The sequence below is a fragment of the Sinocyclocheilus anshuiensis genome, unplaced genomic scaffold (assembly GCF_001515605.1).
Source record: "Sinocyclocheilus anshuiensis isolate Anshui unplaced genomic scaffold, SAMN03320099.WGS_v1.1 scaffold214, whole genome shotgun sequence".
Lineage (NCBI taxonomy): Eukaryota > Metazoa > Chordata > Actinopteri > Cypriniformes > Cyprinidae > Sinocyclocheilus > Sinocyclocheilus anshuiensis.
In genome coordinates this window covers 38,908-60,564 of record NW_015544136.1, presented here as the reverse complement: position 1 = coordinate 60,564, position 21,657 = coordinate 38,908, and the positions used below count along the sequence as shown (strand labels likewise).

The following is a 21,657-nucleotide window of genomic DNA, read 5'->3' as shown; positions in this document are numbered from 1 at the left end:
AGTTTTTCTGTGTAACACAAAATACTTTATTAAAAAAAATACAGTCAGAGTTTTGGAATGACAGCAGAGTGCTCATTTTTGTGTGAATCTGCAGCACCTATTTAAAATTATGACCAATAAAGCTTAATATTAAAGCCTAATATTACAATTCTATATTATTTTATCTAAATACATTAGAAATAATCTACAAGTGAATTTAGACATGCATAGTATGTAAAATGGATATTCATTTTGAGATCTGCAAAAGATTATATTTAACAGTGCTATTAAATTATTAGTGTTTTAAAGATTAACTGAGCATTAGATGACCCTCTAACCTTGGCTGATAACAGATATTGTACCAATATAGTGTGCATCCCGAGACATCATTCTGGCTGAATTCTGTATTATCAAAGCAGGGGGTGTATAAATGTGTATTGTGTTGTCACAATGCTGTAGAAAATAACTAAGGTTACAAATGATGTAAAATGAAACCACACAATGCCAATGCAGTACCCTCCCTCTCTTCATACGCACATTTCTTTGAGCTTCTAGCTAATGCAATGTGGGCAGTATTGTTGTCACTGCCTGTGTTTTGTGCCCTATCAAGCAGAATATTAAAGAGACCAGAGCCCCTTCTGTTCAGGGCATCTGTGCTGTGTGTGTGTGTGTGTGTGTGTGCTTGTATGCATAACTGCACGGGTGTAAATGTGCATGAATCGGCTGCGTCACGTTTCCCACATCTGTTCCTTCAAGTGACAAGCTTTTTTGATGTCAGAGCTGGGAAAATCTGAATGTAATATAATCTGCACTTGGGTCCTGATATCTTCTGGTAGCCTGTTTAATATAAAGCAGACAGTCCCTATAGAATCTTATTAAACCTTTTTTTGTTGTTGTTGTTATTGTTAATAAGCTTCTATTAGATTGAAGAGTTTCATGTTCTCATGAAATAAACACTGTAAAACATGAGGTGTGGATAGGCAGGGGGGAGATTTCAATGTGCCATAGCAGATGGGAAATGGACACAGGATTTCTGCTCCCAGCATGCAACAGTCTTCTGGAGCTCTGCCAGCATATGTCCTCCTGCCCATAGAGGAGCACTGAAGGGTGAGGTACATTTAGATTAGCTGACAAAAATAGATGTTGTTGGCACCATAGTTTTAGTGCAAGAAAATGAACTAAAAAAGATTTGAAAGTTAAAGAAATATTTAATGTTGACATGCCAGTGGGTAACCTTCTCATACTTCACATGATATGTCAAAGGCTCTGATGTTTGCTTTTAGATGTCTGTCCTCTGGACAAAATATTGATGGGTCCAAAACAAAGACCCACTGAAGGCCAAATGAGCTGATGTATGAGTTCCTGTCGAACATTACCACACCATCAGCTCCTTTAAACTTCAGGGCTATCTCAGATTTTGTCAGGTTTTACTTGTTTGAAGTGAGATCAGGGGTTCCTGCTGTGTTGCAAACCTGAGGATTTGACTGTACTGAGTCATGTCTCACACCTGTGAGCTATAGCAGCTACATCTGGTGAACTACTGTATATTCTTACATCAAAAAACAAAAGTGTTGTGTTCCCTTTCAGTCGGTCACTCTCGACGTCACGTCGGATGACCGACGAATTGGGATCTCGCTTAGAGAGACCAATCTACTTCCTCGTTTAGTTTACACTCGAAGTAGATTGGTCTCTCTAAGCGAGATCCCAATTCGTCGGTCATCCGACATGACGTCTCCGTTCCCTCCTTAAGGGAACGAGGGTTAACATACGTAACCGAGACGTTCTCCAGGGTCAATGATCCTTGAAAATGAAAGCAAGTGGATGGTTTACTGATGTAGATCACAGAAAAACAATAGCATATATATGATGCCAAGTAAGATGCAGCAAGACAACCCCAACCCTGGTCCTGGAGTACCCCCAAGAGTACCCACCATTTGGACATCTCTCTTATCTGACTCACCCATTTTAGGTCTTTGAGGCCCTATTTACACCTGGTATTGAAATGCATTTTGGTCGATTGAATCACAAGTAGACAAGGGACACATTACCATGTACTCCTGGTGTTTTAATCCATCTCTTCTGTCCACTTTCGGCCACTTCTGTCCTGATTTTGAGGGGAGGGTCTTTGGGCAAATGTATGTATGGGCTTTTTCTGATCTTTTGATTTAATATTGCGAAATAAGCTTACCCAATTTACATAAAAATGCAAAAGGAGACAACAAAAATGATACGAAGGGCAGCAGCTTTCGTTTCTGCTATGATAGCCGCAAAATGATGTCGAACATTTTGGGTTTGTTTTAGAATCAGGACTGGTAAGGGAATATTGACATTTTTTTCGCCTTCAACCCAAACTTACCATTCCAGATGGCAAGTTTAAATCCTGTCTGGCTAACATGCTTCAACTACTCATCCCATAATGTTTTAGTTTTAGGTCAGGAGGCAGAGAGGAGGCGGTCTTTTGTGGCTGTTCGAATGCATGCGACCACATGTGCATCCACACTACGAGAGCAATTCGATCTAATGTGTTTTCGACTACCTCTGGAAGTGGTCTAAAGTGGACAAGCTTAAAAGGTTTTACACCCCATTAACATCTGTAATTAGCATCATCCATTTGTGATCGGATCGACCAAAATGCATCTTAATACCAGGTGTAAAACAGGGCCTGTGTCTCTATTAATGAACTGATGAGAGGATTCAGATAAGTTTTTGAATAGGGAAAAATACAATATGTGCAGAGTTGGGATACTCCAGGACCAGGGTTGGGAACCACTGCAGTAAGATACTAAGTAAGATTCTCATTATCAGTGTTGAAAACAGTTAGTGCTTAATACTTTGTGGAAACTATGATACTTTTTTCATGATTATTTGAAGAATAGAAAGTTCAAAAGAACAGCATTTATTTGAAATAGAAATGTTTTGTAATATTGTAAATGTATTTTCTGTCACTTTTGACCAATTTAATGCATCCTTGCGGACAAAAAGTATTAATTTCTTTACTATTTTTTTTTTTACTAACCCTAAATATTTAAATGCTAGTGTACTAATGCTTCTGTTTTTGTTTCTCTCTCACTTGTGTTTCAGTATATGCCTCCGTAAGTCTGTACTTACTTCCCCAGAGACCAGCCACTCTCTTGCTGTATGACGATGTGGTGCAGTTACTGTTGGGTTCTCCAGGTGAGCTTTTTTTCCTGTTTTTAGCCTTAAAGTGACAGTTCATCCAAAAATTGTCCTTCCAAACCAGTATGACTTTCTTTCTTCTGTGGAACATACAGGAGGATATTGAGAAATATAAAGTGTTGTTTACAGTGGAAGCCAATGGGCTCAAATATTGTTTGGTTCCCAGCAAAATATCTTCCTTTGTGTTGCACAGAAGAAAGGTTTGGAACAACATGAGGGTGAGTAAACTGTTGACTGTCCCTTTAACCGTAGCCTTAAAGAGCCTCAACTCTTACCACTCTTAATCTTTTTATTTATAGTGCTATGAAAAGGGGAATAGGAATTACTAGGGAGAGAAAGGGATCAGTACATCACAGTTTGGGCTCATACCTATGATAACCATATGAGTACCAACATTTTTCAGTAGGTTTGGCTGATGCTTTATGTCTGTCTTTAACTTAATACGGGTTTACTGATTCTCTGTGGCGGTTCAGCCAGGCTGTGTTCCACATGGTTAGCTTGGAATCTGAGATCCAAATCCAGCTCCATTGATTCACACACATCCTGCGGTGGTTACATGTGCAGATGTGTGGAACTGCTGAGTTGGTTGTTTAATAATCAGGCTAACACTATAGTCTCGTATCTCAAGCGCTGCCAATAAGCAGACACAATTTAACTGAGACTGGACGCAATGCCTGCTAGCTATTTCACCACGTTGCATGCTCAATAAATGTCATTAAGATTTACAAACGTGATCAAATGACACATTTGCTTTGGAAAGAGGTTGTTTCCTCTGGCAACGTAAGGAAGATTTAGAGAAACTGCTGCCTGTGTTGCCTGGGTGGCGTGTGTGTTTTGCAGTGCCAGTCAGGTGTTTAATAGAGAGTGTTATGGCTCAAATTATGGTTGTGGGAAAGTGACTTTTAGTTAAATGCTTTCTGGGTGGGAAGTGTGAATAGCAAAGCCCTGCATATCCTCAATGAATCAACCAATAGTTTTTAAAATGGATACTTAACGAAAACTAAAAGTGCTTTACCATAAAAAAAGAAGTATTGAACCATACTTTGAAAATGAATACAAATACTGTTAATTATATATTGATCATTAAAGTTAGTTCATAGTTCATTAACTAATGTTAACAGAAGCTACTTTAAAATGTAAAAATGTATTAGTTAATGTTGACATTAACACACTCTAACAAGGAACAATATTCTACAGCTTTTATGAACCTTAGTTAATGTTACAAATGGACTCTTATTGTAATGTGTTACCATTTCATTTCAACAGTCATGTTTAAAGATGGTCATCTTTAAATATCTACACAAAGGCCATAGCACTGAAATTACATACATATGGATATTGTATGTATACTATCACACTTTATTTGCTTCTGTTTGAAAACATTTGATTATCTAATTAAAATAACAAAATATGTTAGTCACACAACGGGCAAAAGCACAGCACCGCGTCGCATCTAGGACAACTCGCAGGTATCAGGTATCACCCACACACCGGACGCAACACGTTCAATTCAAGCAGCGGTCTAAAACAGTTTATTTAATCACCGGGCAAAAGTTTACTTCAAGAATGAACAAAGTAGCATAGATGAGTTTGAAGTTCGGTGTTTAAAAAAAAAACTGAGCAAACGGAAAGAGAAAGAGCGATCTATATTATAGCTCTCTATATGAAGCACACAGATTTTATTAGAGCCACAGAAAGACAAACATTTCGCTGAAAAATGCACAATACACAATTTTACAACCTAGAGTGAAGTCATTATGATTTGGGACAAATATAATGTAATTTAATGGAAAACTGTGTGACTGGCGCTCAGTTGACTGAATCAACATATCAGAGTTTGCTTTCTCGCGTCACATCTTTAAATCTGCAACTTTGCTGGCTAACAAATGCAATAATGTGACCAGCTGGATATAAACTAATGCAAATAGATGGTAACAATCATGACATTAAACATTTGGGTCGGACTTGCATGTGTTTTGTGTGTAGGCATCCTGATGCAGCTCTTTCTGCCTGATGCTTATCAATTTAATGAGCTTGATCTCTCTGTGCATATAGGGGTGTCTCTGATGTGCTCAGTGATTATAGTTACATGCACTCAAAAGGTGCAGTGTCCTCCCATTCCCTCTTCGCTGAAAGCATGACAGCTTGCTCTTGTTCCCTCTTCACATTCAGTAAGAGAGGCTCTCGCACCAGAATACCATCAGTGTCTCCAAGCTGTTCCAGAAATAAATGGGCAACTTGTTGGGCCCAGCACAGAAAAAGGCCTCGCTGACTGATTTAGACACTTTAATAAGGGCGTAAAGTCTTTGAGTAATTGTACATTACTGTACCAAAGTGTTAGTTTTTTTTTTTACCTGGCTTGAGTGATACTGAAAATGGATACAGTGAAAATTGTCAGGAGGTCACAGATGCTTTACGTATTCCTTTAGATCTTCCCATCTAATTAAAAAAGCTTAAACTTAAGTTGTATTTAAGCAGCCAGTGAAATAAACAGTATATGTAATAATGTAATAACGTGGCGTCATACCACAGTTGTTGACCTACAGCTGAAGATATATGAACTTGAATTGAATTTCAACACTCTCAACAATCAGTCTATAAACAACTATATTAAAATGTCAAACAACTGTGAAACAGTTTTTGTAGTATTTATAAACTATCATAGAATTTAATCATATTTTGAATTTATTTTTATTTATAAAAGTAAACTTTTTTGTCTAATATTTATTTTTTATTTGATTTCAATTCAAGCTTTATTTCAATTACTAAAAACTAAATTTGTGTAGTTTTATTTAATAAAAACAACTGTAATAATAACAGCTGTTAAATCAGTCTCAAATAATTGCAGGATTCTGGTTTCAGTTTTAACATCTGATGTGTTGTGGATGATTACATAATCAGGTACCTGTTTAACTGAAATTAAACAGGTTGCTTTACAATTTTGTGCATCAAAGCTACTGTAGGGATAATATAGCCTTTATCTCTTGAATTTCATATGCTTGTTTCTATAAAGCTAGGAATAATATTTTCTTTTGAGTTTATATATATATATATATATATATATATATGCTACAGTCATATAAAAAAATCACGTCTGTTGTGAAAATAGGAAAATACTGAGCAACTTCTAAACATGTTTTTAAATGCTATATTATATTTGTAATATATTTATTTACTAGAGCAGAAGTTTAAGTATAGAATTGTAGAGAAAGTTATTTTGTATTATTATTATATTTTTTATATATTTATATATTATATATATATATTTATTTATTTTTTTATGGAATATATCATGTTGTGTGTATATATGAAAAGATTTAATAATATATGAAATTAGGTAAATAAGTATGTTTAGGCATCCATTTAAGTTGTACTGCACCACCCACCCTCAGAGAACAACATGATGCTTACTGAGAGAAGTAGAGGGAGATCAGGACTCACACTAGCAGGGTTTTTTTTCATGCCTCAAAACCCATTACCATGGCAACTTTGGCAGTGGCAGTAGAATGTGCATTTTGTAACAGGAGGGGTTATTATTAAAGTGTTGCATATCTGTCTCTGCTGCATGGGAGGAATGTGTCATGAAAAACCTGATCTGAGATCTGCTAGTCTGTCAGTGAGGGTTTGCTGCTGACCACTGTTGTAAAGAGCTTGTTAATGCCTCCTGTATTCAGAAAACCCATGCACAATACAACATGTGCCTTAATTGTTTTGTTCAAACATGCACCTTCAGAGTATTTGTTTGCAGAGTTGGGCTATGTTTTTTGGGAGCGTTTTTATGAAAAGTGAGTCAAGCGAATGTACTGACAGAAACAGCCTAAACTCTGAGCCGTAGCGTGGGTGGACTTTTGTGTTCACAGCATGCCCGCCTGAAAAGAAGTTACTCAATTGATTTGGGCTTGAGGGTTTGTTTAGAAACATGCAAATATAAATGGGCAAATTGAATGTTTGAATAGGCATTGTTGTATTTCATTGCTGCGTTTGTATATCTGGATGCCTTTAGGTGCATTTTAATTAGTGTGAATTTAGAATAATACTGGATTGAACTGAATTGCAATTTTGATACACTTGTCAATATTTGCAGTGACTACAACCACTTTACAAAAAAGTACAATTTATTATGATAGCCCTATCTCTAGTTAAATCTACCTTAAAACTATGCATAAATCAGTCTTCTAACATCCTCTCTCTTCTTCATTTTTCCAATCTCTGGCCAAGAGGGGCATTATGTCTTCTTCTCCCAACAGAGCTCAAGCACATCTGTAACTAACAGCATGTGCAATGAAGAGAGAGCTGAGAAATGACTTTGTTTGACTAGAGAGGGAGGCAAGGTGAAAAAGGAGGGAAGTGTTTTTCTGAGAATAAACTGGTGAGAATCAAGCGGGAGTGTGAGTTGAATGTAAATCTCCTGAGACCTGCTTGCATGAACAGCTTCCAGGCACAGGGCCTATTGAGATACAGAGATCTATTGAGTCATTCTTACTGCTGTAAATCAAACCATTGACAAAATGGCAGTCTGCAAGTGATCGCCATAGAATTGACATCATTCAGACATTGATAATTATATGACTTAATGTGGTTTTCCAGTGTGGCTTACATGCTCAGAAAGTGCACTAATCCTTTTGATAGATAGCTAATCTCCAGTACCGGATAAAGATTACATAAGAAATGCTTGTTTGGATTAACTGACTGATTGCTACTAGGGATGCACTGATACCACTTTTTCCAGTACTCGCCCGATACCGATACTTTTATTTTTGGTACTTGCCGATACCGAGTACCGATACCGATATTTTTATTGCATTTGCTACCGTTAAGTAACTTGTGCATTGTTTTACTTGTTTTTTACATATCCGACCGAACTACAAACTTTCCAGTGATGTCTGTGAGAAAGATATATTCACTTGACAAGCTCGCGCATCTGCGCCGCCGCGCGCTCAATCGACTCAGCATGCTTTGTTTATCAGCTCGCGCACATCAGCTATACAGGCGTTAATACTGAATGTTTAACATTGTATTCATTGCATACATATACTTCGTAGTAGACATCCTTAACTCCTTTCTGCTGTCTGTTGTTCTGTTGTCGGTGTGTCTTTGTTTGAATATGGCGCTTATCACATGCTGTGTGGTATCGGCGTTTGGTATCGGGGCATTTTAACGAGTACGAGTACAGGAAACCAGTATCGGTATCGGTGCATCCCTAATTGCTACCATATGGGGGTGGGAGGTATGGCCAGTCATATTTCATATGAGTATTTTTAATACCATTTCATATAGGGATGTGTACAAAAGTTGAATATTAGAATATTCAATATGTAATTATTATTTAAAAATAAAAACACTTCGAATTTTACTACGTTTTGCTTTGCTGGCCGTAAATGCAGGGAATCCATGATAAATCCTAAGCACGCAAACTAAAAGTCAGTTATAACTAAATGCACTGGGTGGTGCTGTGGAGCGTGTTAACAAGTTGAATGTGTTTGATCACAGAATGTCGTCGTCTGCCTCGCGAAGTTTGGAATTACTTTGATCAAGTGTGAGCTGAGAAGAGAGCTTATCTGATAGCGAAATGATCTTGAGACATATGCTTTAAGTTTCCTCGAGGGAAAGTGGTTTAAGAACAGAAAACACAAAGCGCTGTAAGAAACTTTGCTTAGCACACCATTATCTTTGTGTCTCGGGAACGCGTGTCTGCACACATTCTTATTGTTTTCAGCTAAAAGGAAACCTTGAGATATAATGTTACGTTGTTGTAGAACGTTGTGTGTAATGCCTAATCAAAAGCTTCTTCAGAAATGGTGACAAAAACTTGATTAAAAAATAACGTCTTTCTTGTTAAACGTCATTTAAATAAACAAATACTCGTTTTTTTATGAGCCCAAATATTCTAATACAATATTTTTGAAAAATGTCCATACCTAATTTCATACTGATCACAGTAATAGTATGTATCACAAAATATATGCAGACAGTTTATATTTTTTGTTTACTGTGTAACAAAGCCTATTTTTAGAAAATTACCTATAATAATGGTTATATAATAATGGTTAACTTTTCTGAGGTAAAATGCAATATAAAATGCAATATTATGTAACAATTATCTCTAATACTCATGCCATAAAAATTCAGCTGGGTAATTACATTTTTTTTTTGCATTTATTTAGCAGACACATTCATCCAAATGTGTAATAATTTATCCAATTAATGAATCCAATTTATATTAATAATTATTTGTAAGCAGATGGTACACATTCTTTTAACTCTGACCCCAAGCTGGCCATTCTCACAATTGAATGTATCTATGTCAGAGTGGGTAACAGGCACTCAGCATTAATTCTCATTGTTTTTCTCAGACAGATTGACCCCAAGGTCAGCAATACTAATCTATAGCATTCAAATAGCCCTCTGTACAAAAGGCCCACTGATGCTACTAACATCTATGGCTTTGTCATGGAAATGGTAATAAATTGGCTGGTGCAGTTGAGGGAAGAGCACTTTAGTTATTTTTCATGAGTAGTGTGTCTCTTTGGTGAGCTGACTCCCTCAGGGGTTTTCATTTTCTCAATCTAGCTCTCTGTCCGTCTTTAGAATGATATGAGTCAGTGAACACTCCCCTTTGAACCGGAAAGGTTTTGCTTTGCTTCACTAATATTGGGCCTGTTGGTAGCATTTCAAAGTAGGCCCAGTTGCCCAACTAAAAGAGAATTGAATTGAATTGAATTGAACGCCTTTATTGTCATTGTATTTTTCTGTATACAACGAAATTAGGAGCACTACTCCTGACTGGTGTTAGAAAAACAAACATATAACCACAGACAATAAATACTATAAGACTGTACAGTACAATTTTACAAGTAAATACAACAAGTGACTGAGTCCTGATATTCACATTGAGCAATCCGAGTAAAGTGACCATTTATAGTATTGCACGTTGGCCTTCACCTTGATATGCACAGTAAGTTTATACAAAAGTACAATTTAAATGGAATGAGTAACTGTGGTGATTTAGTGACTAGAGATAGTATTGCACATTGACATATAGTGTATATTATTGCACATATATTATTGCACCTTTACTGCAGATATAGTGTTCACATTTAGTAACCAGATATGGTATTTCACCCTGACATACTATTTAGTGCATTGTTTGAAGTTCTGATAAATAAATTGTTCAGACAGTGGTATTGCAGATTGACATACTGCATATTGTACAATATTGTATATTGCATGTTGTATAGCAGCAGTATAGACAGAAGAAATTTGAATGAAATAAGTGACTGTAGTTAAAAGAATAACGTGGTTGGAATAGTATTTTGGCATTAGTGCATTTTATGAGTTTAAAGTCCTGATAGCAACTGGGAAGAAACTGTTCTGTAAGCGAGTGGTTTTTGCTCTTAAGGATCTGTACCGCCTGCCTGAGGGCAGAAGATTAAACAGGTGGTGTCCTGGATGGGATGTGTCCTTGATGATGTTTTTGGCCCTTGAGAGATAATGGGAGCGAGCAATGCTTTCCAGGGAGGGTAGTGAGCAGCCCGTGATTTTTTGGGCTGTGTTGATTATTCTTTGGAGGGCTTTCTTGTCTGCTGCAGTGCAACTGGAGTACCACACTGAAATGCAGTACACTAACACACTCTCTATGGTAGAGCGGTAAAAGGTAACCAGCAGCTTACACTCTATGTTGTTCTTCCTAAGCACTCTGAGGAAGTGCAGCCGTTGCTGTGCCTTTTTGATCGTTGCAGAGGTGTTAGCAGACCAAGACATGTCGTTGGATATGTGTACTCCCAGGAATTTACTTTATGAGAATAAAGTAAACCTAGAAGTTTGGGGAGACATAATGGTCAGTGATAAGAAATTCATTGTTTTCCATTTACTTTTTATGTCATATGTAAATTTTAAGGGGATACATTTTTAAATGCAGTTTTGTTCATGCCATTTATGAAGCCAACTGACATTTGTGATGTTTATCACTGAGCATCTCTCTGATAGAAGGAGGTCTCATCAGGGAGGCCAACCACATGATTTTGCACATGAAGGGGATTCACTATGCAATTCAAAATGCCCAAGCTCCTTAGGAGGCTTGCCATTTGTCCTCTCATCAAGAGCTGGATATGGTAAGTAAATAAATGAATAACTGTGGCCAAAAGAGGGAGTGTCACAGCCTGCCTGCTTTCAGTGGTCCCCAAGCACTGTCATGCTATCCTAGATGTCTGGGCTGATCAGTGACCGGCTAACCCAGCACTAATCGGAGCAGACAGCCTACAGTGAGAGATACACGCTTATATTTTTAGGCTTTCTTATTCTCTTATTCCTATTTGCCTCTTCCACACGAAGCGAGCCAAGTGGAGGACGGGAAGGGATTACTGCAGTGTGGATTCTGAGCTCTGTATTCTTCTTGTAAAATGTTTCAAGAAATTCAAGAAACTCCATTGTTAGCCCCATTCTGTGAAAATTGTCTTTATCTGTCTTGAGATATTTTTAGCAATTTCTTAAAAATTATTAGCCCTGCCCCACAGTTTTCACATAAAGTTACCTTGCAATTCCTCTCTCTGACAGGCAAGAGAGGAGAGTAAAGCAAAGCTGCTATAGCAGAGAAATGTTGAATCACTATAACACTCATTATAACAGCAACATTGGTTAAAGGAAGTGGTTGTTGACAGAATCCTACAAAACTGCATTAACTAGTAAAACACATGGAAACAACAAACCCCAGAGCAGCTCATTATTAGGGCTGGGAAGCAATAACTGGCAATAACTTATTCAGAAGAACAGTCATACAGGGCAGACATTGTAGTCTGATTTGCGAAACAGTTATGACTTCATTCTTTGTCATACACCATAAATTCCTTACAATTAATTTATCTGTACTCACTATACCTGTACATTTTTTATTAAAGTCTTTTATAAATCCCTGTTGTCTAGGATCCCGGAGACAGCCATGGGTACAGCTTCAGAGGAGAGCCATCCGACCACCCCTAAACAGCTCCCAAATCACCCTCTCTGCAAGGCTCACCTCTTCCCGCAGTCAGTATGAGCTTGGGGGCTTTCCTTACCCCCTTGCCTTGGAGAACAACTCTACAGGTGAGATTATCCAAACACCTCTTCAAAGAAATATGTTTCCGTGGAGTTACCATGCATCTAGCATTACTACCCCCCCCCTCACTTTAATCATTCATCATTGCATAGAATACTGCTGTAAACAGAGGCTTGCAACAGTGGCCTCATGGAGTTTAATCCATGTTTTGCTATTACTGTCTGCCTTGTTTCAGGAACCAACAGTAGCTGGGTGGAGCTAACTGCTCTAGCTGCAATGTGTGCTCAGCTCACTGGGCCCAACGGCACTGAGGTCCAGGTGTCAGAACCCATTCACATCTCCATCCCCCTTCCTTCAGACTCACCTCTCAAGACTGCCACCAGTGTCCCAGTATGGAGGTTCGAGGACAGGACAGGTAAACAGCATTTAACAAAATGTTGGTTAACTTTAAACAACAGTAAGCAAATAGACAATTTTATCCAGCGTTACTCCTTACAGGGATCAAACTAGAAACTTTATCAGTGTGAACAGGAGGGTGACCATGTTCTATTTACCCTTTTGCTGATCCAGATTCTACAGCAGCCTAGTACCCAATGGTTCAGGGGTGCCCAATCCTGCTCCTGGAGAGCCACTATCCTGCAGAGTTTTTTATTTATTAAACACCTGAACCAGCTAATGAAGATTGTCGGGAATACTAGAACTTCCATGCAAGTGTGTTGAGGCTTGTTGGAGCTAAACTCTGTAGGACATTGGCCTTCCAAAAAAAAAAAAAGAATTGGACACCCCTGTGATAGTTCATGCAAGCAAAACTAAGTCAGAATATAAGGACTCGGAGTAGGATGACAAGGGCTTAATCTCACATTTGGGAGAGGGGGTTGTAAAATGTTTAAAAGCGTACAAGAAGCTGAGTGGTGGAAATAAAAATAGTTAATAAAGGAGGAAAGATGGAGAAAGACACTGTGGAATTTCCAGATCTGGTTGAGAGCCATTCAAGCAGGATCAGATAAAGTGAGAGCAGGTGAAGTGAGTGTGCAGTACAAATCAAAGAAGCTGTTAGGTCTTCTCACATTGGAGAGATAATTGCCTGCCAATTCATAAAGCAGACATTGACGCCATCATGACATAGCTCCCAAAACAGGATGTGATTTAGTACCTGGCAAACTTTGCAGAATTCCCTAGATCCTTCACTGATGCCAGCTTAATAAAGAGAACAGCTCTGGTGGAAAAATCAATATGACTAAAAGAGGGTACCGGCTCACTTTCTGGCTTTACATTCAGGTCTTAGTTTTCCGTAGATTGCTCTTGATATAGTTGCACGTCATTCCAGGTTATCTTGTACATCTGTGTTACATTTTTTCAGCTCTTCACCCTAATATCTGGGCTGCTTATTTAGCTCTCTCCTAAAGTGTGGTTAAAGATTCATTTAACCTCTCTTAGCTCCACAGAGAAATCTTAAATGATTTTAAACTAAGCAGCTTAGTCTATGGCAACCTAATCCCAAACTTCCCCTTTTACCCACAGTAGGCAAATGAATGACTGGTCAGGGAATGTAATCAGACTCCCTGGTTTGCTATGGTAACGTTTTGACAGATGCCTATCAAAGGGCATTAGAAGTTGTTGTGTAATGTTTGTTTTATTATACAGTATCCTATTTATGAAACTTTTGAATTGACATCTATCTATCTATTTATATACATACATCTATATGTTTTTTTGTTTGTTTGTTTTGATTGCCACCTTGTCCTGGTCCCTTTCATGCAATCATACGTTGTCATGAATTAGGGCTGAAATGATTAGTCGATATTATCGACAACGTCAACAATTAAAAATTGTCGATAAATATATTTGTTGTTGAATATTCATTTGATCTCAAATTACCTAATGTAAGGGCCTGCAATAACACGGTTTTTCCAGTGTGGCACGATAGCTCAAGACTGCAATTCAGCTCGAGAAGATGACACACACACAGAGCTTATGAGAGTCTGCGTGTAAATGCACAACAAAAATGACAGCGGTGAGATGTCTTATCACTTACCTTTATTTTGTTCCATACCCGTATGTCTTACAAAAGGAGTAGTTAGGCAGAATTATCCATCAGTCACTTTTTCATACAGTTAATTAAATGGTGAATGAGAAAGGCTCTCTGTCTGTGATCTCATTTTGTGTGCCAAATATATTTATTTGATTTGTAAACAAAATTATAATAATTGTAATTGTACAATAATATAATTGTTTGACACTTTCAAAAGCTGAACTGTTTACATTGTTTTATTTATTAGTAAGAATATGTAACTCAATATTTTAAGTATTTGTAAAAGCTGAATAATATAAGCTTTAATATAATAATTAATATCGTTATAAATAGTTAAATCAGTCGATTATTACAATAATCGTTTGTTGCAGCTAGGGATATGCCGGTATCAAATTTTCATGTTGCGATTAATTGCTAATGCTTTTGTCACGGTATACGGTATTATCACGGTACTGACATTTAGTTTAAAAAAATATTTTTGTCATAATACAGTATAACAGGTTTAATAACTTTTTTTTTGGCGCTGTGATGAACATCATAGCAAATACACAAATCTGAATGGCTGTTTAAATTATTTAAACACGATTCAGAAACAGAAAGTAGTGCAGCTGCTTTGTTTACAGGGTTTCTGGGGTAACGGGTGCATTTCTGCAGTTTAGCGCCATCTGCTGTCAGAGAGTGAAAGTGCGCTTTCATCCAGAGCATCTCTCACATGTTCCACCATGTGCTTCTCGTCCGCGCTTATTTACATCAGAGTGCGCACGCGTCTTTCACGCAGCATACAGCGGTGTTGTGCATTTTGACCAGTTGATGGGAAAAGTATTCTTAAAATGCATTCAAAATTCTGAATAATTTGTAATATATAATTATTCACGGTATTTAGAAGTGCCCACGATAACAATATCGTGCATATTCATTACCGTGATATATCGCATTACCGAATACCGGCACAAGTCTAGTTGCAGCCCTAGCATGTTTGTCATTCTTGGCTCATTTTCCTGAACTGGTCTTGGATAAATAAAGGTACAGTAATTAAAGATGACCCACAATGCATTTAAGGAATTTCTAATCCATGATTCCCACAGGACTGTGATAGCTGTCAGTAAGAGAGTCAGTTGGCCTGGAAAGCCTTCTCTGACACCTTTGACCCTTGCCCACCCTGTTTTCAAGATAACTGACTGATAAGTCTGATGAAAGAATATTTTGTTGTCAGAGTATCGCTTCCTATGAAAATGTTTGTTTGATATAGGTAGGATATTGATACAGATTTAGTATTATTTCACAGTGCAATAATAATTTCATACTTATGTATCATGTATTAATAATTAGGTTATCGCTTTAATCTTAATCATATCATAATTTGAATTCTACAAACAAAAAACAACTCTGAAATATCATTCAGTCTTATACAATTTGCACAGGCCTCTAGTCCTCTTTTAAACTAAGAGACAGGCATTCATCAGATTACTTTTGACATGAGTGATAAGGTAAGCAAGAGCTTGTTTTAGAGCCAAAGAAAGAATGATTTTAGACCATATGGTAGCTTAGTACATAGAGCTGCTCAAACGGCGCCTACCAGTTTCCAGGATGCCTAGATAGAGAATGCTTCAGAGCTTTAGAGAAGTGTGGGTGATCAGAGAGAAATGTGTTTCAGAGGATAGTTAGTTGTGGAGAACAGGGGCCTGTATTCCTGAGCGGTGGGCAGCTGTGAACTCTCAGTAAATGTGTTTTTGACCATGTGATAGACACAAAAGTCTGTATTGTTTCGGACTTTGCTCTGTAGACTGTAGAAACGTAGATGTTGAGAATGCGACTCTCTGTGTCTCATTTACTAACAGCATAAATTATATTATATGATTTCACTGACTGCTCAGTCCCCCTCTGCTTTATCTTGAAAGGGTGGGGCCTGAATGCCCTAGTGTGTTCAGATTATAAAAACATTCAGTGTCACTGAAATTTGCCACTAAGTCCCTGTTTGCTTTGAAGACAGATCACAGACAAAATAGCCCATACAGAGAGAGCGGATGCTTTTGCACATGGTACCTGGAAGGGCTTACTATACTGGGAAAGCCCCCTGCTTTGGAGCACAGGTCTCCCTGCTGAGCTGAACATATAGCACCTTCTAGTGTGCGTAATTACACATTGCATGCAGCTGCCTGGGTCGGTCTTGAGCAGTTTTGTGCTGTAGGTAGCTGGTACGTAGGATTCAGCTGTGGAGCTGAAAGTGCACAAAGCTGTGAAATATGTAATTATAAATAGCAGTATTTAAAAAGCAACAGATTCCAATAAAAATAATGTTATTGCTGATATTATATGTAGTATAGTATTTCTTCATAGTAACAGGTTCATTGTGTACACTCCAATTGTGAAGTCCCGCACAGGGTGAGCATTTTGTGTTTAGTGGAGGGAGACATTTGAAATCGTATTTGTCAGGGACATGTCAGAACATTAACTCTGTGCTCTTTTGTTTGGCCTTAGGGTTTGTTGCAAATTTGTGTCCCTCACTGCCCTGCTTTGGTGCTCCATATTACATTATCTGTGTGATTTTGAATACTGAATGGAACCTAGACTGATCCTAGACCTAAAATGACTTTTTAATGAAGAAAAGCTATTGAATGTGTAATCTGGCACAGTTTGGGTCTAACCTGTCCCTGGCACACTGCCCATTCACATTTAATTGAGCTTTTCCTGTAAACTGAAGCAAGATTTCATTGCATTTATCACTGTCTGCTCATTTTGTAATAAAGTCCTGGTTTGCTGCAGGTCTATGGGTCAGAAGTGGTGCTGGATACATTAAAAAAGAGGGCACTCAGATGACATGGAGTTTTGTGGCTCCAAATTTAGGATACTGGCTTGCAGCATTTCCCTCAACCTCAGGTGAGACCAGCAGCAGTTACATGGTATATTATATTGCATGAAAAATAACAGCCATTTTATGTTTTTACATTTTCCTTGATCAGTAACCATTAAATGACACAGAATGACTTTAAAGATTCAATTAATTAAAAAATGCTGTTCAATATCTATATTCATCTTCTTATAACATTACTTTCCTAATTTTAATCTGCTTGGTTTAATTTTGGTTTACTTTTTTAATGCTTAAGAGATGGGTAAATAAAACAAAAATGCTTATTTTTGTGTTAAAGGAACAGGTCTGAACACCTCTGGTCTAAGGGACATCACTACCTATCACACTATTTTCCTGCTAGCGATTCTGGGTGCCATGGCCCTGCTAGTGCTTATTCTGCTGTGTTTGCTACTGTACTACTGCAGGTATCATTGCTCTGTGTGTGTTTGTTGTGTGCCTAAAAAAGTAATTAATAGCTTATCCTTGTAGGCTTGGCCTTAAGTTGAAACAACCATGTCACAGCAAGACTTTTGTATAGGCATACACAAAAGTCTTGCCATGAGCTTAAGATCACTTCCATGAGCAAATTGAGCAAAACACTAAACTACATTTGTATTTGTCGTTATTTCAGTGAACTATAGTCAGTAGTTATGTTAACAAAAGTAATAAATGTTTTCTTTATATGTATATTTAGTATAATATCTAACAGATATTATTATAATATTTCAGGAGGTGGTGTCTAAAACCTCGGCAGCATCGCCGTAATATGTACCTCTCATCCACTCTGGAGAGCTCAAAGACAGACCAGGGCACATCCACTTCCCACCTAAATCTCATCAGTGGTGGACACATGGAGACAGCGTCCTCGGCCGCTGACCATGACGGCATCAAATCTGTCCTTTCCTCCAACCGTGATCTACACAGCTCTCGAGAGGACTTCTTCAGACATGGCCCCACCCAGAGACAGCGCAACTCCAGGATAAACGCTGACACAAAGCGAGGAGAGAGCTTCCCATTGAAGACCACTCGCTCCTCAAACACAGGAACTCGAAACCCGCTCCTGCAGGATGACTATAGCAAAGGTTACAGCTCTGCTGAGGACTCTGACGAACGCAGATATCATCACCATAATGCTAAAGACAACCAGGGCTATTCATCAGACCCACCGTCTCCACCTCCAGTTTTGCCACCATTTACTGGCCACTATCAGGATCACAGTCGGGACAGCATGCCCCCAGAGTATTATGCACCGGCAGGGGATCACCTCAGTCGGCCCAGTTCCGTAAACACCCAGCCTGGCCAGCTGATCTTCTGTCATTCTATGGAGCAGATGAAGGAGAGCATGTACCACAGCATGGTGCCCACGCTGGTCATCCCTGCACATTATATGCATCTGTCCTCTGACCTGTCATCTGTGGAGCAGGCAATGGAAAGGCAGCAACAGCTACAGCATGATATGGAGGGCATCCAGGTTAGCATGACGCTGCCACGGCAACAGAGTCAACACCAAAAGCAACAACAACAGCAGGCCAGGCAAGAAAAGGAAGAGTCGTCGTCTAGCCAGCAAGCAGAGGGACCTTCAGAGGAGAACTGGGGATCGGAACAGTCCACTGCCCCCGTCCGTATTCCTGTCCTTTTCAATGACTCCACCATTGCACAAATGAATGGAGAGCTGCAAGCAATGACAGAGAAGAAGCTGCTGGAGCTTGGAGTAAAGCCACACCCTCGTGCCTGGTTCGTTTCCCTTGACGGCCGTTCAAACTCTCTTGTTAGACACTCCTACATTGAGCTAAGCAATGAAGCCTTGCGTGCACCCGTGGGCCCCAGCAATCTAGCCCAGGACCACCGTACTGAAGCACTCCCCGTGAGTTCAGGGAAATCGACTCACCGGAAACTAAAAGAGGAGGGCAGAGTGAAGGAGGGAGGTGAAAGAAAAGCTCATGGAAAGATTTATTCCAAGCTTCCCGTTATCGAAACGCCAGACTCAAGCAGCGAGAGCCATTCAGCTGTGTACTCACCTGAGGAGAACTCCACAGCGCCACTGCTTGACGAGACCTCTGAATCCAGAGGAGGGACGTTCCCTCGTAAAGGCCGCAGTCGGGATAACAGCACCCGTAGTAGTGCCAGCGAGGTTCACAGAGACTCTGTCACCAGTGCTGATGATGACAATGAAGCCGACGACAAAGATGATGATGGAGAGAATAAGAAGAGCCCCTGGCAAAAGCGTGAAGAGAGGCCCCTCATGGTGTTCAACGTCAAGTAACACATGCTGTCCAGGACTGGTTATGGCACCATCTTGGCTATACATTTTGTTCTTATATATGCTTGCTAGTGATGAAGATGCAGAGCTGGAAAAGAGTCGGATGAAAAGCACAATAAGAGACATGGCACTTACCTGAGTGATAGGCCATAATTCCAACCATCAAGACTAGGTACCAAGAATTAGTGCTGAATGCCACGTGTAAAGAAGCATCTGAAGTCCTCACACCCTTTTAGATGTCCTTCAGATGGTTTAAACATCTGATGTAGTTCTGGCAGCAGTTCATGAGGCCAGAGGGAGCCATAACTTTGAATCTGCACACTTCTCAAAGAGTTGTCTCGCTTTCCTTAAGTGACACCCATTTTTTTGTAAGAATGACCATGAGCCATTTTAAACTTGAGACTTTGGGAAGTAATCCATAAGCCTTAAAAGGATTTTTCCTTTTCAAAAGAAATATAAATGAAAATTAATATTAATGTGATATAGGTGAAAAAGAGGGCTGTTGTAAGGATTGAAAGATTTTATCAATCTAGAATGACTTTTATTGTAGTGGTTTACACAAACGTTTAATTTGTTTATATTACTATGTAGAGCTGAACCATTAAGATGTGTGGAAATCGTATATATTTCAAAAACAGGAGTGTTTGCTGAATAAATTAGTGCTTTTACTCCAACGTGACTTATCGAATCCTAGTGGTTGACACATAATGACACTGTATTTTGTACTATTGGTAAAAGTTCCCCTTTTGTACTTAACTAAAACCAGTGTTGCCATTTTTTAGATATGTTTTAAGGAGACTGTTTGGGTTAGGAAAACTGCTCTTAGATATGAATAAAAAGTTCTGCATATATACTGTACAGAACACATTTTGTACTCTGAATAAGCCTTCCCTGTTGGTTCAGTGCAGCTGTAGGAATAGTGTTTTGACTGACTTACCTTGGACACCTGTGAAAATGTTTTCGCACTAATCTTTGCTGTAGTGCATTGAACGTTTGCCATAAATCAGAACCACTGCAATTCTATTCTGTTAACTGTGGAAGTACGATTTTGAACCTTTTTCATTTATGGACTTTTTGTGTGTGACTGAAGATACAGACTGTGCTTGAAAAGGATGTGCATGGATGAATTTACACAAAAAATATTGTACCAAGTATTTTTTTTAAAACAAGTATTGCTTGATTAAGCACTCTTACTTAACTCTGTGAACCACTTATTTGTAAATAATACCCTAGTAAATTTACACTCTCACTTCAGTCTTATTGATTTTATTTCTGACTACTAATCACCATCGGCCTCTGGTTACCAGACAGACTGCTCATAACACACTGTACCTGTTATTTTCATTCAGCAGTTGACATTTTATTGTAATACTGACTTTAAGCCTTGCCCTTATAACATGTGAAGCATTAGCAAATACATTATTTCTAAAACTAAAAGAGAACCTACCATGTAGCAACAGTAGTCTCTCGTCATTCCTCTTCAAAGTATGTGTGTAAATATATAGTTTTCTTTAATGATGTTCCTGTCATTACAGAAGTTATGCTGAGGAATTAATTATTATATTATATAATATTATATTATAACGGTTTAATATAAATATAAAAAAACATTATCGTATTATTTAGATTTGTCCATCACCACCTGTAAAGTTGAAATTGTTGGCATAACAGCTTTTGGCAAGTGAATTTGGAACAGTTTGCGGTGCATCCCTATCTTTATTTTTGGTTTTACTTACCATAAACGAAATAAATATTTTTATTTAAAGGGGTCATATGATGATGCTAAAAAGAACATTATGTTGTGTATTTGGTGTAATGAAGTGTGTTTATGCGGTTTAAGGTTCAAAAAACACATTATTTTCCACATACTGTACATTATTGTTTCTCCTCTATGCCCCGCCTTCTGAAATGCGGCGATTTTGAAAAGCGAGGTGTGCTCTGATTGGCCAGCTATCCAGTGCGTTGTGATTGGCCGAATACCTCAAGCGTGTGACGGAAATGTTACGCCCTTACCATATTGTGATGCCCTGTCCGGCCGGAGCAAACAGACAAAAACATTAAAACCCATTATAAACAAGGCATTTGTTGCATCCAGTGGGGATATAATTACGGATTATAATGACTTATACTGTCTTTTTATGCGTAACCATAAAACCATGTCTGCATTTGTGATCGGAGAAATTACAAACAACAAGTGCTACTCTACACTGCCCAGAAAACTCGCGTCTGAATCGTCAGTGGCAAATTCTGGCCGGCGGATTCGACGAAGGAGCGTCCGGCAGGCTTGCGGCAACCACATGTGACGACCCCGGGCTGGACTCCGCTTCGTC

The 21,657-nt window shown here is 38.6% G+C and overlaps 1 protein-coding gene across 1 annotated transcript in view; it reads left to right on the top strand.

Moving 5' to 3' along the window:
• The window catches only part of LOC107694962 (protein FAM171A2-like), a 34,387-nt gene extending 13,899 nt beyond the window's left edge, over window positions 1-20,488 (top strand). The window contains exons 3-8 of the mRNA XM_016494688.1: window positions 3,061-3,153; window positions 12,076-12,234; window positions 12,423-12,602; window positions 16,983-17,096; window positions 17,366-17,492; window positions 17,797-20,488. Of these exons, the coding sequence (XP_016350174.1) occupies window positions 3,061-3,153; window positions 12,076-12,234; window positions 12,423-12,602; window positions 16,983-17,096; window positions 17,366-17,492; window positions 17,797-19,330 (2,207 nt within the window). The 3' untranslated portion in view covers window positions 19,331-20,488. The remainder of the gene's footprint in view (window positions 1-3,060; window positions 3,154-12,075; window positions 12,235-12,422; window positions 12,603-16,982; window positions 17,097-17,365; window positions 17,493-17,796) is intronic.
• Window positions 20,489-21,657: the final 1,169 nt, after the last annotated feature.